Below are 17018 nucleotides of genomic sequence, written 5' to 3'. Positions count from 1 at the left end.
GAGGAGGAGGAGGAAGAAGAGGAAGAAGAAAATTTGTTCTATTGTAGCTTTGGCCTTGCAAAGCTCTTTCCACTAAAGAACCGCAGGTTGAGACCCCAGGTCTCTCATTTTCCAATCTCCCATAACCATGCTTGTCACTGAAGTGGCTCCCCCACTCCCCACACAGGGGGACATGCTGTGATTCTCAAAGGGCAGCAAACCTGCTTGTGTAAAACTGCCCCCGTCAGAACAAGTGGCTGCGCGGGGCAGGGCCCGGGCCATGAATGCAGCTCCTGGGAATGAGCCTGTCCTCGGCGCAGCCCCTCCCCGACACAAAGAACTTGGAACAAAGAGACGCACGTCCGGCCCATCCTACGAGCCTCCGGGACAGCTGGCTGGGGAGAGGCTGGGCCTCCGCGGAGGCAGCGGCTCAGAGCTGCTCACCTGCCAGCAGCCCCTCGGGACAGGCGACGGCCCCTCCGGGCGTCTCGTCCCCAGAGGAGCACCCTGAGGTCTGAGGACGTCAGGTCACAATGGCCCCCCGCAAGCAGGGCTTCCCCGTGGCCCCCACCCCAGACTCTCACTCTGGAGTCCCTCTCGGCCTCTCCCTGCCGCAGAGGATGCTGGGGAAAAGCTGCTTCTCACTTTAGTTTCCTTTCAAAACAATCCCTTTCATATATTCTGACGTCTGACATATATATCTTTTCCCGTCCTATCCAATTGTCAACCAAAACTCTGCAAGGCAAGGAGTAGCAAGAAGCTACGGGGACGAGGTCCCTGGGAAGAGATGAGGGACACTGTGTAAATGACATTATTACTCGCCGACTTTACAATTCATTTTCCTTCTGCATGTAAGTTAGGGGGCAGAGGCCGGCGCCCGGACACGGCGGGAGAGGGTACCTGCGGGTCCATCTTCTGCTTGGTGTACACCCCGTTCGCCGCCGTGAAGATGTCGTTCAGGAACACGAACACGTAGCCCTCCAGGCTGAAGGCCAGGTCGGACCTGGGGGAGCACGGAGGAGGGGCTGTTCAGCTCACAGCGCGGCCCCACGGCTGCCTGCGCTGTCTTCCCTGACAGATGGGGTGATGCTAGTGATTACCCGCCCTCCCCCACCGCCCCCCATGACCGTGAAGGCCCAATTCTCCTGCTCGGCCTCCAGACAAACAGAAGCAGGCCATCAGGCAGCGGGTGGCGCCTCCGTCACCAACGGCTTAACCCCAGGGGACTCGAACCGCCCTGTGACTGCAAAGCCCTTTCTCATGCTGAGCGGCCAGCTGGCCTGCCTGCTGACCTCGGCTTTTCCAAGGGAAAGGACGCCCCCACACGCCCCCACACACCCCCGGCCGTTGCTTATTGTAGCAATCAGGGCCATCCCCGCGGTAGAGCGTGGGGACAGCTGGGCAGGGACTGGGGCAAGAGGAGAAACGAACACTGCCATCTGGTGCCCCCAGTCACCCCCCCAGCACCCCTAGGGCCCTGTCCGTCACAAAGGCCAAGCAGGGGCCCATGCTGTCTCTGTGGCTCCTCTACGGCTCCCCTCCTCCCATTCTGCTGCTGGAACACCTTCTCCTCCGTTTCGGAGGTGACAGGGCAGGAGCAGGGCTGGGGGGTGCGGAGCAGGGAGGAGGGAGAGCAGCAGCTCAGCCACTGACCCAGCTGCACTTGACCTTCCAGGCAGCATCAGACCCGCGTCCTGAGTCACAGACAGACGCCGCCCAGGCGGCCCTCTGCCCTCTCGGGGTCAGTGACGGGCCGGGGGTGTAACTGGCAGCAGACAGGGAAACGGGAAACCAGGCGTGCACAGAGCCACAGAGGCAACGGGACTCAGTGCGGCTGTGGGCGCTGGGGCTTCTGCCCATTTAACGAAGAGGAGGGCTTAGGTTCTGAGGAAGGAATACGCTGCGGGGATGGGGGAGCTCAGGAGGAGCAGGGCTGAGTGAGTGAGGTCTGTGAGGCCGACGCCTCACCGCGTGACGAGAACGGCCTTCCTGCTCCTGCGGGCAGACAGGGCCCCTCCCGGGGAAACGGGGGGCCCCTCCCGAGAAACGAGGGGCCCGCTCCGGGGAAACGGGGGTCCCTGCTCCCGGGGAAACGGGGGTCCCCGCTCCCGGGGAAACGGGGGGTCCCCGCTCCCGGGGAAACGGGGGGTCCCCGCTCCCGGGGAAACGGGGGCCCCCTCCCGGGGAAACGGGGGCCCCCTCCCGGAAAACGGGGGGCCGCTCGCAGGCAGAGGGGGGAGGGCAGAGAAGTCCTGCACCTGCTGATTCTCAGCCGCCTGCTGCTCAAAATAACGCTGATGCCAACGTGGCCTGCTTATCCCCTTCAATATCAACACAAGAGGATGTCTAACCAAGAGGAGGGGGCAGAGAGGGGCAAAGGCTGCACCAGGACAGGAACACAACCAGCTAAACCGGGCTTTGCTCGAAGCTTCCACTGGCACTAGTATCTACAAATACATTTTTGAGGAAGTACATTAATTTTAGATCCCGTCAATCGGGATCCTCTGGCTCAGTCACAGGAACAGAATCTCTCAAACCTCCTGCCTGCGCACGTTCGGCTCCGTATTTAAAAGGTGACCGGTCGGCGAAACCCGTTTGGCTCAGGGATAGAGCGACGGTCTGTGGACTGAAGGGCCCCAGGTTTGATTCTGGTCAAGGGCATGTACCTTGGTTGCGGGCACATCCCCGGTAGGGGGTGTGCAAGATGCAGCTGGTTGATGTTTCTCTCTCATCAATGTTTCTAGCTCTCTATCTCTCTCCCTTCCTCTTGTAAAAAATCAATAAAATATATATATATATATTAAAATAAAATAAAAGGTGGCCAGTCCCTAAATGGGCAGAGCTGAGTGAGCAGAAAGCCAGGCTTCTCAGAAGGAGGGAGGGAGGGAGGGAGGGAGGGAGGGAGGGAGGGAGGGAGGGAGGGAGGGAGGGAGGGAGAGAGGGAGGGAGGGAGGAGGGAGGAAGGGAGGGAAGAAGGGAAAGAGGTGGAGCTCACTTCCTCAGGGACCTGTGGGGATCCCTGGGTTCTCAGATCTCTCTCGGGATGAGGTGGGGGCCAGTAGTAAAAGCACAGAGGTTTGAGAAGAATCTACTTGTTTATGAATGCACAGATTCATGGTTAACCCTTGTGGTTCAGCTAGGGCTGTTCACTCACATTCTATTTCAGCTTCTTCTGGGCATGTGCCTTGATTTGGCAAATAAACCGTCAGAGGAATTAACTCGTCACTGTGGGTAAAGTTCGCAGAGTCGGTGCCCTGTCCCCACAGGCCCCTTCCCGGCCTGGGGGAGGCAGAGTCCCTCAACCTGGATCCCTCAGGCTACCCTGAGCAGAGCACACCCAGCATGCACCGGTGTTGGTTTGCACGCGTGGTGGGAGCAGAATAGACTTGGTGTGCTGAACCCCGATCGGAGATGCGGGGGCTGTTTGTTACAGCAGCGTAAGGCGGCTGATCCAACTGAGTCCACTCTAGGATTACGTGCATTCGGATGAGTTAATCTCAGCGAGAGGAGAGAAGCTGGGTCTCGGCTGGCTGGCCTGCAGCTCAGAACGCACTTGTCACCCACCAGAGCGGTACCCAGGCTGCGGGTGCTGAGAAAGGGGGAAATCGAGACTCATGCTCCAAGCTGGCTCCCAGGTCGTGTTGGGCATCTGGGAAGCACGCCACCCTTCCCGCTCAGTAGGGTGCCACCCAGGTTAACCAGCTCAATTTCCACCAAGTGGTTCTGGAATGTGCTTCCCGCTCGCAGCCCCCGAAGTGCCGTTCCCCGCCACCGGCTCGCAGACATGCTTATAAACCACTTTCCTTAAACGTCTTCAGCTGGCCCTAGGCCAGCGGTCACCCTGAGCTCCAAGAACCCAGAAGGCGAGGCTGCGCGGAGAAGGGCACCCCTCTTCGTAGCTACTTGACTCGTCTGGTTTTGTTTGAGCAAACGTCTTCATGAATAAGACGGGCTTTCAAATGCCAGCGTGGAGCTGCACATGAGGAATAAGGCGGGAGGCACGCACTGGCACTGGCTCAGGTCTCCACATACCGAAGCCTTTCATGAGAGGTTCCTGCCCTTGGACACACTGGCCCCTAAGGCATCACGGCATCCACGGGCTTTATGAATCTGCTCTTCTTCTTGATCAAATGCCCACGTTTTCAGTAAAAGTTTTATACTGAAGACACACACTCAGTAAGGAAAGCAAACAGTTGAGGCCTTTTCTATGAAGGAAAGCTGCAGTAATATCCTATAACGCTCTCTTTGTACATCCTCAGACACGTCCTGGCCCCCATGGGATCCAGCCTGGCTTCACAGGAACACACGGGGACTCCCCTGACAGGGACGGGTCTGTCTCCCGGCTGCTCAGCCAGATGGGAAATAAAAGTGGGAGCGGCTGGGCCTATTGTCACAGACACAAAGAAGTTACTGAGCAGCAACTGCCCAAAGTCTTACCCAGCTGCTATGAAAGCGCCCAGAACGATGGCAAAGACGCTGACGATGATGCTCAGGGGATACTGTTTCCTGTCCCAGAGAAAGAGATGGTTAGCAAGACAGACAGACAGACCAAGGAAAGAAAGAGAGCAAAAACATATAGATTCTATTTTTAAAAAACAAACTGAAAATAGACATTGTTAACCGTTTTATAGCTAAAATCTAATGAATACTGCTTTACCTAGCATTTTAAAAAAGTATCTTTAAGTAGATGAGTAAGTCAAACCAAATTTACTGCACTTCTTAAGCAACTGCCTTCATCTGATCATGAATGCCTTTCTCTGATCTCACTGGAGAGACGCTGAGACAAAATTCAGAACAGCTCGTGCTAGTCGGGCTAGTCAGTGGGTACTTTATCAAGCATACAAAGGTTAAGATAAAATTCAACATCAGGACTTACAACACTGGACCACCACCCAAATTTCATGGCTAAATAATCTTCACAGCAAGTCAGGAATGACCTTTTTGAATGTCAACCTCAGTATCCTTATGAGAAATTTCTAAACCAACATTATAAAAATCAACTTATTCTGATTATGTCACATCATAATCTATCTCTGCATCAGAATGGGTATCCCAGCTCACCTACCCTAACAGTTTTGTGTGGACAACTGTTCATCTGTATTCCAAAATCAGTGTGCATTCCATCTGGATCAGGAAACAGATTTACATCTATTTGGTGGTGGTGGTGGTGGTTTGTTTTTTTTTTTTTTTTTTTTATAAATCTCTACCACAAACAAGCATTATTTGCCTAGTGTAAAACTACCATAAAAAAAAAATCACTCATGACTTGGTTAGTGTGGCAAAATTGGTTGGACATCATCCCATACACCAAAAGGTTGTGGGTTCCATCCCTGGTTGGGGGTGCATGTGGGAGGCAACCCATTAATGTTTTTTTCTCTTTCTCCCTTCCTCTTTCTCAAATCAATAAAAACATAATCTCAAGTAAGGATTTTTTTTTTTTTAAATCACTCACCCTAGCCAGTTTGGCTCAGTGGCTAGAGTGTTGGCCCTTGGAATGAAGAGTCCCAGGATTGATTCCCGGTCAAGGTACCTGGGCTGCAGGCTCAATCCCCAGCCCCCATCAGGGTGCATGCAGGAGGCAACCAACTGATGTGTCTCTCTCACATCGATGTTTCTCTCTCTGTCTCTCCCCCTCACTCCCACTCTCTGTAGGAAAATCAATGGCAAAGATTTCCTCTGGTGAAGAAGAATAAAAACAAAACAAATCATTTATTAAGTTGGTAGGGAATCATGAAAACAGGAGACTGCTTTTAAGTTAAACTATTTATCCTTAAGTTACAGCTACTGGTACTTCAAATCAACTGTTTGGAAAGAGGACGGGATGTTAAGGACTTGCTAGGGAGAAAGACTCTGGGGAAGGAAGAGAGGAGTCAGAGGAACCGAGGAAGAAGCACTCACCCGAGTATGATGGTTTCTAGGAGCAAAGTCAGCGGGATGGTAAACTTCCTGAGCACCGTGAACATCGGCAGGCTGTCAGGGAAAGATGCAAGCAGAATGACATCAGACCCCAAAAAAAGGTATCACATGTTTTTACATGTTTAATTAAGGCACCGATTTTCCAAATGAATATGAAGAATTAATCTAATTCTCACATATACTACTACTAACAAATCACATTAAATAATTCTAAAAATGAAGGAGAAATAATTTCATGCCACTTTCACTTCTTAGCTATTTAAAACATCATAACATCCAACTACTACAAAACTGTGCTAAAACTAGACCACAAGGTGAAGAACCAATAGGCTCGTTGGGACTATGTATCAGGAGTCATTAAATGGGCTCTGGCAGGTGCCTCAATTGGTTGGAGCACCTGGTAGACCTAAAGTTGTGGCTTCCATTCCTCATCAGGGCACATACCTAGGTTGTGGATTTGATCCCTGGTCAGGGCGCCTATGGGAGGCAATCAATCTCTCTCTCTCTCTCTCTCTCTCTCTCTCTCTCTCTCTCTCTCTCTAATAAACACGTCCTCAGGAGAGGATTTAAAAAGTATTACTGAAAGAAACCCAGGTAAGGTATACATAATGATCAAAAGTTAAATGTTTGCCCCCTAAGATCAAGAATAAGACCAGGAAGTTCTCTCTCACCACTATTCACTATTATATTTGAGGTCCTAAAGAGTGCAATTAGGGAAAAGAGAAAAAGAAAAAAGAAAAGAAAGGGAAGGGAAAAAAGCATACATTTTGGAAGAGAAGAAATAAACTTATCCTTATTTGCAGTGGATATTTAGAAAAGCCTAAGGAACTCATTTAATAATTATTATAACCAATGAGCTAAGAAAGTATGCAGGAAACAAAATGAGTCTTAAAAAGTCAATTGTATTTATATTCACTCTCAGTGAACAATCAAAAAAAAAAATTAAAACAATTCCACTTGGATAGCATCAAAAAGAACAAAATCCTTAGGACTAAATTTAACAACAGAAGTATAAGACTTCTACACTAAAAACTACAAAATAGCCCTGGCCGGTGTTGCTCAGTGGGGTGGAGTGCTATCCCATACACCAAAAGGTTGCAGGTTCAATTCCCAGTCAGGAAATTGAAGTTTGCAGGCCAGCCCTGGCTGGGATGCACACCAGAGGCAACAGATTGATGTTTTCCTCTCTCTTTTCTTCTCTCTGTAAAAAATCATTAAAAACAAATCCTCAAGTGAGAAGTACAAAAAAGAAGAATGAAAGAAAAAAAAAAACACTACAAAATATTGCTGAAAGATGAAAGATGATTAAATAGAAAGACACTTCATGTTTATGGATCAGATGGCTTATTGTTGTTAAAATGGAAATACTCCCCCAAATGGATCTATAGATACAACACAATCCCTATCAAAACCTGGCATTTCCCCCCCCCAGAAATTGACAAGCTGATTCTAAAATTAATATGGAAAGGCAAGGAAGCCAGAAAGGCAAAACATAATTTAAAAAGAACAAAGTTGGTGGACTAAATTTCAAAATTTACTACAAACCTACAATAATCAGTACTGGTTTAAGGACAGACATATAATCAATTGATTAGGATCATAATTAATCAATAAACCCTTGAGGGTGTGTGCGGGAGGCAACCTTTTACATGGATTTATTTTTCCTCTCTCTCCCTTTCTCTCTCTCTAAAAATCAATTTTTAAAAAAAGTATTTAGGAGAAGCATCCCTAGCAACAGTCAAACAAAGAGAGGACTTGGTTGCCAGAGCACCCCTCAGAATCCTTTTGAAAGTGAGTTGAGCTGTTGGTCGCTGCCCAGAAGTCTCTGGAGGCTTTGAGTCTTTGCCTGATATAATTAGTCAGAAACAGCATTTGACACTGTCCTGCACTAGAGATTGAGAGGTGTAGAGGACCTGCTTAATACATAATCACAAACAAAAACAGACAGCCAAAATAAGGAGACCAAGAAACAACCCAAAAATGAAAGAACATGAGAATTCTTTAGAAGAAGAGATAAGTGAAACAGAAGTAAGAAATTTATTTGAAATAGAGTTCAGAGTAATGATAGTAAATATGCTCAACAGCATGAATAAAGATAAAGTAACTATGAAAAAATGAAATAAATCTTTACAATTATAGTCAATTATTTCCAACAAAGGTGTCAAGACACTACCATAGGAAGAGAACAGTGTTTTGAACAAATGATGCTGAAAAATTAAACATCTTTTTTTCACCTAATAGTGACTTATCATCTAGACTCATTATTTCCACTCCAAATTGCAAAAATGGTGACTTTCTAGCTATATCACCCCTTCTGCATTTTTTGTCTAAATATCTTCAATAAATACAAATTTTCACCATTTCCATAGGAAAGGCAGAATAAAAGCATCATTTATAACAGTTCAGAATAGTGTTCTGTCACCTTCATTGGTAACCAATGAGAATTGTTTTTGCTGTCAACATGAACTCACAAATTTTCATTTACTTGATTCAAGTCCTTTATCAGATATGTGTTTGCAAGCATTTTCTCTCAGTCTGTGGCATGTCATTCTCTTAACACTGTCTTTCAGAGCAAATGCTTTCAATTTTAATGAAGTCCTGCTTTCATTTTTTTCTTTCATGGACTGTACTTTTGGTGTTGTATTTAAAAACTCATTGTCAAAACCAAAATCATCTAGATTTTTCTCCCAAGTTTTTTTCCAGAAGTTTTATAGTTTACATTTTACATTTAGGTGGATGATCATTTTGAGGTTAATTCTGGGGAAGGTATAAGGCCTGCGTCTAGATCCAGTTTTCCATGTGTAGATGTCCAGTTGTCTGAGCACTAATTGTTGAAATGGCATTCTTTTTAGCTGATGGGAATGTAGATTGGTACAATATGAAGTTTCCTCAAAAAATTAAAAACAGAGCTTCCATAAGACCCAACAACCCCTCTTTGGGCATCTACCCCCCAAAAAGAAGATATGGTACATATATACAATGAAATAATACTCAGCCATGAAAAAAAAAAAAAAAAGATAAAATAGTGCCACTTACAACAACATGGAAAGCTCTCAAGTAAAATAAGTCAGATGGAAAAGGCAAGAACCAGGTGGTCTTGCTCATATTGTATATTCAATATAAAACAAACAACAAAAAAAGCAACAAATGAAGAAACGAAACAAATTAAAAAACAAAAAACACCTCACAGATACAGACAACAGATTGGTGGTTACCAGAGGGGCAAGGAGCTAAGGGGAGGATAAAGAGGGTAAAGGGGCTCAAATACAGGGTGAGGCAAAAGTGGGTCTACAGTTGCGAGTATGCAAGACACAGTTCATTCTTGTATTATTATTTATTTATTCTTTGTATTGTTTTCCATACAAACAACTGTAAACCTACTTTTGCCCAAGCCTGTATTTGGTCATAAAAGGAGACTAGACATCATCTGGTAAGCACACAATAGAGAATATGGATTGTATACCCGAAACTTATATCATGCTATTAATGAATGTTACCCCAACAAATTTAATAATAAAAAAAAATTTAAAAAAAGTTGTTTCCAATAGGATCACTAAAAAAGAAGCACTCATCTGGGAGGCAGAGCCCCAAATGTGAGAGGAGGGCAGCTGTCAGTTAGCTGAGGGCACCCCAGAGCTGCAGCTGAACTCAGAGGAAGCCCAAGAGGATACATGGTGAGGCAGCAAAAACCCTCACCATAGGGAGGCGAAAACAAATTTGAGCCAATTAAGAAAAAATGATTGCCTGATCCCAGAAGGATACAACAAAGCAACTGAAATGTGTTACTGAAGCCCGTCCAACGTGGCGCAGTGGTTGAGCATCAACCTATGAACCAGGGGCCATGGTTCCATTCCCGGTCAGGGCACATGCCTGGGTTGTAGGCTCAATTCCAGTGTGGGGCATGCAGGAGGCAGCCCATCAACGATACTCTCTCATTAGTGATGTTTTTCTCTCTCTCTCTCTCTCCTTCTCCCTTGCTCTCAGAAATCAATACATATATATTTTTATAAAATAAAATGTATATCTGGCCGAGACCGGTTTGGCTCAATGGATAGAGCATCTGCTTGGGGACTGAAGGGTCCCGGGTTCGATTCCGGTCAAGGGCATGTACCTTAGTTGCGGGCATATCCCCAGTAGGGGGTGTGCAAGAGGCAGCTGATCGATGACTCTCTCTCATCGATGTTTCTAACTCTCTATCTCTCTCCCTTCCTCTCTGTACAAAATCAATAAAATATATTTTTAAAAAATTTATATCTGAAAATAGTATTTCATGTTTTATTTTTTGGTTTTGATTTTTAATCCTCACCTAAGGATATTTTTCCATTAATTTTTTCAGAGAGTGGAAAGGAGGGGGTATGAAGAGGGGAGAGAGAGAGAGAGAGAAAGAGAGAGAGAGAGAGAGAGAGAGAGAGAGAGAGAGAGAGAGAGAGAGAGAGAAGAAAAATCATGAGAAAGATTTGGGAGGCAACATTATCAAACTTGCAACCAGGTACATGCCCTTGACCAGGAATCAAGCCCTCGACACTTCGGTGTACAGGCCAGTGCTCCGACCACTGAACCATGCCAGCCAGGGCACTTTTTTTTTTTTTTTTTTTCATGACCACACCTGTCCTTCCAAACAAGAGTGAAAGGTAACAGGCCTAATTTCACAATTCTTCGTTTTATATGTCCTTTTCCTTCTGGTCTACCTCCCATCTGCCTCTTCCACTCTTACTATACGGCAGATTTTCCTCCATTTTTAAATATGTTTTGATTAAGTTTTTAGAGAGAAAGGAAGGGAGAGTGACAGAGAGAGAGAGAAATGTTAATGAAAGAGAAACATCATCAATCGGCTGCCTCCTGCATGCCCCCTACTGGGAATTGAGCCTGCAACCTGGGCATGTGCTCTGACAGGGAATCACACTGCTGACCCCTTGGCTCATGAGCTGATGCTCAGCCACAGAGCCACACCAGCTGGGCAGTTTCCTCATTTTTTTTCACCCTTTCCACAAACTTAATTATTTACATCTTTGTCACAAGGTTAGTGACTATGATGTGTTCATTAGGCTGCATATTTCACACCAGGCTTCCTCATGTATATGATGGCTCTTTCTGTACTTCCGTTTTTATTTAATTTTATTTTTTATAGTGACTTTTAGTTAAAAGTCAATGGACCTAAAATAAATACAAATTCAAACTTCAGAAGTGTATAGCACATACTTGAAATAATGCCTGTTATTTCATTCTCCCTGTACCAAGCTCAACCTATACCAAATCTAACAGAATATTTCCACTTTTATAAAACTGTGATGAAACCAAAAGTTACAAGGAAATGGTTCTTTCTGAATAAATCACCTCCTGTATCTTGATTCTAGAGGTCTCATTTTTCTATGTTCAAAATTGAACATAAACAAAACAAAACAAAATCAGCTTTTCAACATTTATAAAAGCATTAACAAATTAAAGTCAAAACTCCACCTTATTTTCTGCGATTATTAAACATTATTATTAGATAATATTATGTAACACAGCAATATCTTAAAAAATCAAACTTGGTCTTTGCACCATTAGAAGCAAACAAGTGGAGAATCTCCGACCCACCACTGCACTCTACCTTAACTTGCTTGTGCTCGATAATCCACTGATGTGGTTCCCAACGTAGAGGAGAGGCAGGGGAAACAGCTTCGAGAAAAAAGAATGAATATTTGGTTAGAACCCCAATCGCATATTTCCCTTTCTATATAAAAACAGTGACACTCGCCAGCAGGATTAAGCAAGTACTTCTGAGTTCCCTTCCCTCAATGAATGTGAATTGCCCAGAACCCAAAATACATTCACAGGTTTCTCCATGGGATCAAAATGGTTAGGTGGACCCTGGTACCCATAATCACGGGGGAGTTGGATCGAAACAGAAATCTTGACCTTGTCCATATTAATAGACTATGATTCTAAAGCACATGTGTCAAACACAAGGCCCGCGGGCCAAATCCAGCCCGCCAGGCCTTGCAATGTGGCCCGCACCGCGCTGTCATCACTGCACTCCGCTGTCAGTTTATGACATTGTCAGTTTATGACTGTTCAGTAAACCATTCGGCCCGCGATTTAGGCTGGATTTTAGATTTTGGCCCCTTCTCTGATTGAGTTCGACAACCCTATTCTAAAGGAAGGCTCTGGACAAAGAACTCTGTGGAGTAGAGACCCCTGGTTGGTGATTAAGGGTGGGTGTTTACAGCTTATGCATAAAGATCAAAAGACTGTGAAAAGGTGTGGAAACTTCTGTTATTTGTGCTTACATTCACTCTTCTGGACAAAGGCAAAATTGGTTTATATCTCTCACTGGGATGTCACAAGATTGGTGAGCCCTTCAAAAAATGTGTATCTCAGCCACATTACTTTAAAGTTACTTTGTTTTAAAAGATTAAAATAACTATCTACCTAAATCAAACAACACGCTCTGTACTTGAATGAGGTTTACTGAGCCCTGAGCTCCTGAACTATTTTCTGATTGTCAAGAGGCATATCGTGACAGAGGAACCAAGATGGTGGCCCAGGGAAACAATGGCACCCACCTCCTCCAGCAAGCACATCGATATTGCAACTAAAATACAGATAGCCATCATTCACAACCGCCTGCAATCTGGCTGAATGGAAGTCTACAACTAAGAGTTAGAGAAGAAAGCACGTTGAGACTGGTAGAAGGGGCAGAGGCATGAAATGGACTGGTCCCATACCCACGTGTGGTGTGTGTGTGGGGAGGGGGAGGTTGTTGTATGTTTGTGTTGTTTTTTTTGTTTTTTATTGATTAAGGCATTATGTCACTTCTAAGGTGGAACCACTTTTTTGGATTGAATTACTGGCCTCACTTGCTGTTTCTTTGTTGATTTTTTTTCCTAGAGGATTTATCCAGGGATGTCAGTGAGGTATTAAAGTCCCCTACTATGATTGTATTGTTGTCGATCTCTCCCTTGATAACTTCCAGTAGTTTTTTTGTTTTGTTTGGTTTGGTTTTGTTTGGTTTGGTTTGGTTTTTGTATTTGGGTGCTCCTGCATTGGGTACCTATGTTGACCAGAGTTATATTCTCTTGTTGTATTGATCCCTTTGGTATTATTATGAAGTGGCTTTCCTTATCTCCTGTTATGGCCTTCACTTTGAGGTCTATTTTGTCAGATGTAAGTATTGCTACCCCAGCTTTTTTTTTTTTTTTTTTTTTTTTCATTTCCATTTGCCTGGAAGATATTTTTCCATCCCTTCACTTTCAGTCTGTGAATCCATTGTTCTAAGGTGGGTCTTTTGTAGGCAGCATATATATGGGTCATGGTTTTATTTGGCCACTTGATGTCTTTTGATTGGAGCACTTAGTCCATTTATTTTTAAAGTTATTATTGATAGGTACTTGTTTGTAGTCATTTTTATTTTTATTTTTTGTGCCTGGTGTGGTGTGTTTTTCATTGGGAGGAATATCTTGGCTGAGGAGGCCTCCCATGAGGAGGACGGGTCCTAGCCCCACAGCAGGCTCTCAGCCCAGGGTTCAAGTGCCAGAAGAAATGTCCCAATAACTTCAGGCTGTAAAATCCAGCAGGGATTATGGCTCAGTGACAGGGAATTAGCCAGAGACCCAGGCAGTTCCACTTAAAGGGCCCATGCATGGACTTGTTAGGCTCACTACATCTGAGCTCCAACAGCTTGAAAGGACCCAGGAACTTATAGAGGAAATAATTTGTTTATCATCAGGGCAAGATCTGGAGGGCAGCTTTCTCCCAGACACAAATGCTGGGGCGTCCCCACCACAGAGCTGACTGGCTGGCACCAAATCTGAGTCATAGTCAACCTCGCCCACCCATACTGTGCGTCCTGCCTTGGTGCTTCCTTGAAATCTAACCCCACCCAATTTGCATTTCCACCCAAACTATTTGCATATGAATGGCCTGTCCTGGCTCAGGCTTCAGACTTACCTAAAATCTCTCAAACAAGCAGCAGCTGGACTCAATGTGCCCCATACCTCTCCATAAGTGGCCCCAGGTCTAATACTAGCAACCGCTTGCCAAGTTCACAGCTTGGCCTCTCCTGGGCACCTCTAATTCCAACACAAATAGCAGTCATCTGCAGATCACTCTGTAGCTCATGCTGGGTGGCCCCAGACAGGGCACAGGCAGTGGCTGACTTTGTACCTCCTGGGAGGCCCCGGAGCCAGTGCACCCAGTAGACAGCATCAGACTATATCAGGTTACAACTCTACCTAATCCACGAGTGAAACACTCAAGAGTTGACCTTGGTGAACATCAAAGCTCCACTGAAGCAAGTCCTGCTCCATAGATGTATCTCCCACACAGCAACCCTTCCACTATAGTCCTGGCTAGTCCCCACAGCCAATTGGCCTGGGGGTCAATTCCTCCCAGTGATGCTGAGAGCAATCAAGGATAGCGCACACAGCCCACACAGGGGCACACCTAGAGTGCCCAGCTCAGGTGACTATGGAGGCTGAGCTACTGGGCCCTAAAGGAGACCGACTATACCAGGCCACTCTACCAATTCCAGAGACATAGCACCTCTACCTAATACATGGAAAAACGACAAAAGAAAGCAGCCAAGATGCAGAGACAAAGAAACATGTCACAATTAAAACAGAAGAAATTTCCAGAAAAAGAACTAAATGATGCCGAAACCGGTTTGGCTCAGTGGTAGAGCGTCGGTCTGCGGACTGAAAGGTCTCAGGTTTGATTCTGGTCAAGGTCATGTACATTGGTTGCGGGCACATCCCCGGTAGGGGGGTGTGCAAGAGGCAGCTGGTCGATGTTTCTCTCTCATCAACGTTTCTAGCTCTCTATCTCTCTCCCTTCCTCTCTATAAAAAATCAATAAAATATATTTTTTTAAAAAGAACTAAATGAAATGGAAACAAGCAAACTACTAGATACAGGACAATGTGGGGGGCATTTATAATATTCTCAAAAGTAAAGGTTTTTTAGAAAGAGAGAGAGATTGCTCAGAACATACTGAAGAAACAAAATGTAAGACCTAGTCTTCCTTAAGTGAAATAAATATGTAACTTTTCATAAGGTTATACAGTAACTTTTAAGAACTTTTTGATTGATATAATAGTCCATAGCAATCAAGGTGAATCCAACATTTCTTTTCCACTAAAAAGACATTAAGCATGTAACTCAGTTAAGATATCCTTCGAAGAGTTCTGAAACACTAAGTGTCATGCGCCCAAAAATAGTTACAGAATTCCATTATGAGGAGACTTACATAAGAAAGGTTTGAGAAAGAGAATCTATTAGCCCCTCTCCCTCTTTCGTCAATGTTCTTGCCTACAACAGACTCAACAAATAACACAACTGGTCATAGTACAACTTTTGAGGTTCTTTAGGCATTGGTAAGAATCTGTTGCCTTCATTTCTGTAACTAATTCAAAATAAAAACAATACTGACTTGTAGTTTCTGGTAACAGTGGGCTAGATTATTTATGCTAGTCCTGCTGCTAGATAAAATAACTTAAAGCCTTCATAAAAGCATAAAACAGGAAAAATAGGAATTCCCAGGCCAAAACTAAAGGGAGACAGACACCTAGAAAGAAACAATTGAAGCCAGAGAACAGCAGAATTTCATCATCAAAATTCTGGCAAACTGGAACTCTGCCAACAAGAATACCTTTCAAGCCTGGCCAGTGTAACTCAGTGGTTGAGAGTCATCGGCCTATGAACCAGAAGGTCAGGGTTCAATTCCCAGTTAGGGCACATGCCTGGGTTGCAGGCTCGATCCCCAGTAAGGGGCGTACAGGAGGCAGTCGATCAATGATTCTCTTTCCTCATTGATGTTTCTTTCTCTCTCTCCCTCTCCCTTCTCTCTGAAATCAATAAAAATATATTTTAAAAAAAGACACCCTAACCAGTTTGGCTCAGTGGATACAGCATCGACCTGTGGACTGAAAAGTCCCAGGTTCAAGAGCATGTACCTTGGTTGCAGGCATATCCCCAGTAGGGGGTGTGCAAGAGGCAACTTATTGATGTTTGTCTCTCATCGATGTTTCTGACTCTCTATTCCTATCCCTTTCTCTCTGTAAAAAAATCAATAAAATATATTAATAATAATTAAAAAAAGAATACCTTTCAAAAGCAAAAGAAAAACTTGGACTTTTTCAGAAAAAACAAAACTGTGGGACTTCACCAGCAGACCGTCAGTAAATTCTAAAGGAGGTACTTTAATCAGGAGGAAAATGTAAAGTGTGAGGCAAAAATAGTCAAGAAAAGCAATAAATGCACGGATAAGAAAGCAATAATCACATGGATAAGTGGTAGGCAGTTAGACAGACATAACAGAGCAAGGACAATGGACCAGGTACAGAAGGTCACCAGGGAGGAAAGCCTGGGTGCTGAGCAAAGGTCAATTGTAGGTGGTGTGGCCTCATCCCCAGGGTGACCTTTCCCCTCTAGCATACAGATGGTCAAGCAATTTGGACCCCTTGACCTTTCCTCTCTAGAGATAACATCTAGGCCTCAGTTATATTGCAGCTCTAGGCCCAGAAAATCAGGAAAACTAGACAAGTGACCCTATGGCTGACCTCAGGGACCAGCAGCATTGGACAATGACCCCCTGCCCTACTGTTGACTAATCAGTGGAGACCCCGACCCTAAAAGGACACACTTGGAAAACTGATGAATACTCTATTGAAATCCTCCCCTGGGACCTCTCCTAAAATCTCCACCCTTAAAACTCTTAGGAGGGAGGACTCAGCACACTCTTCCTCCCTGAAGATACCCCCACCTTTCCCCTCTCAATGCCCCTCCCCATTTCCCCAGGCATCTCACCTTTCCCTTCCTCACTCCCCAGGGCCCTTCCTTTGCCTCTGTACCTTGTCTCCTCAGCCCATTCCTCCCATCTCTTCCACCTCTGTGATTTTCCAAATAAATGTTCTCTTATCATTTGAGGCTTGGCTCTGAATTGTTTCCTAAAAGAACCCAAGTATGGAGGTTCCTGAACCCAGGTCCGGTCTAACACCTGGTACCAGTGGCACCGCCCACAACAGGTCAATAAGAATACACATTGATCATTGTTTTACAAAGGAAATAAAACATATTGTGGAATTTAAATAATGGCCAAGTATATACTAAAGTATCTGCTGACGAAAGCACATAAATTGTGAG

General features: G+C 45.1%; 1 protein-coding gene across 5 annotated transcripts in view; it reads right to left on the bottom strand.

The window, feature by feature from the left end:
• SLC35D2 (solute carrier family 35 member D2) overlaps positions 1 to 17018 on the bottom strand; it is a 60508-nt gene that overhangs the window by 20051 nt on the left and 23439 nt on the right. For all 5 annotated transcript variants that reach the window (XM_084898987.1, XM_084898988.1, XM_084898989.1 and 2 more), the window contains exons 4-7: positions 11489 to 11556; positions 5878 to 5949; positions 4417 to 4485; positions 880 to 982 (exon numbers count right to left, since the gene is read on the bottom strand). In XM_084898987.1, the coding sequence (XP_084755113.1) occupies positions 880 to 982; positions 4417 to 4485; positions 5878 to 5949; positions 11489 to 11556 (312 nt within the window). The remainder of the gene's footprint in view (positions 1 to 879; positions 983 to 4416; positions 4486 to 5877; positions 5950 to 11488; positions 11557 to 17018) is intronic.

The sequence above is a fragment of the Pipistrellus hanaki genome, assembly GCF_964339955.1.
Source record: "Pipistrellus hanaki genome assembly, chromosome: 11".
Taxonomy (NCBI): domain Eukaryota; kingdom Metazoa; phylum Chordata; class Mammalia; order Chiroptera; family Vespertilionidae; genus Pipistrellus; species Pipistrellus hanaki.
The sequence above is the reverse complement of the archived record's forward strand: the minus strand, read 5'-3'. Positions and strand labels throughout refer to the sequence as shown.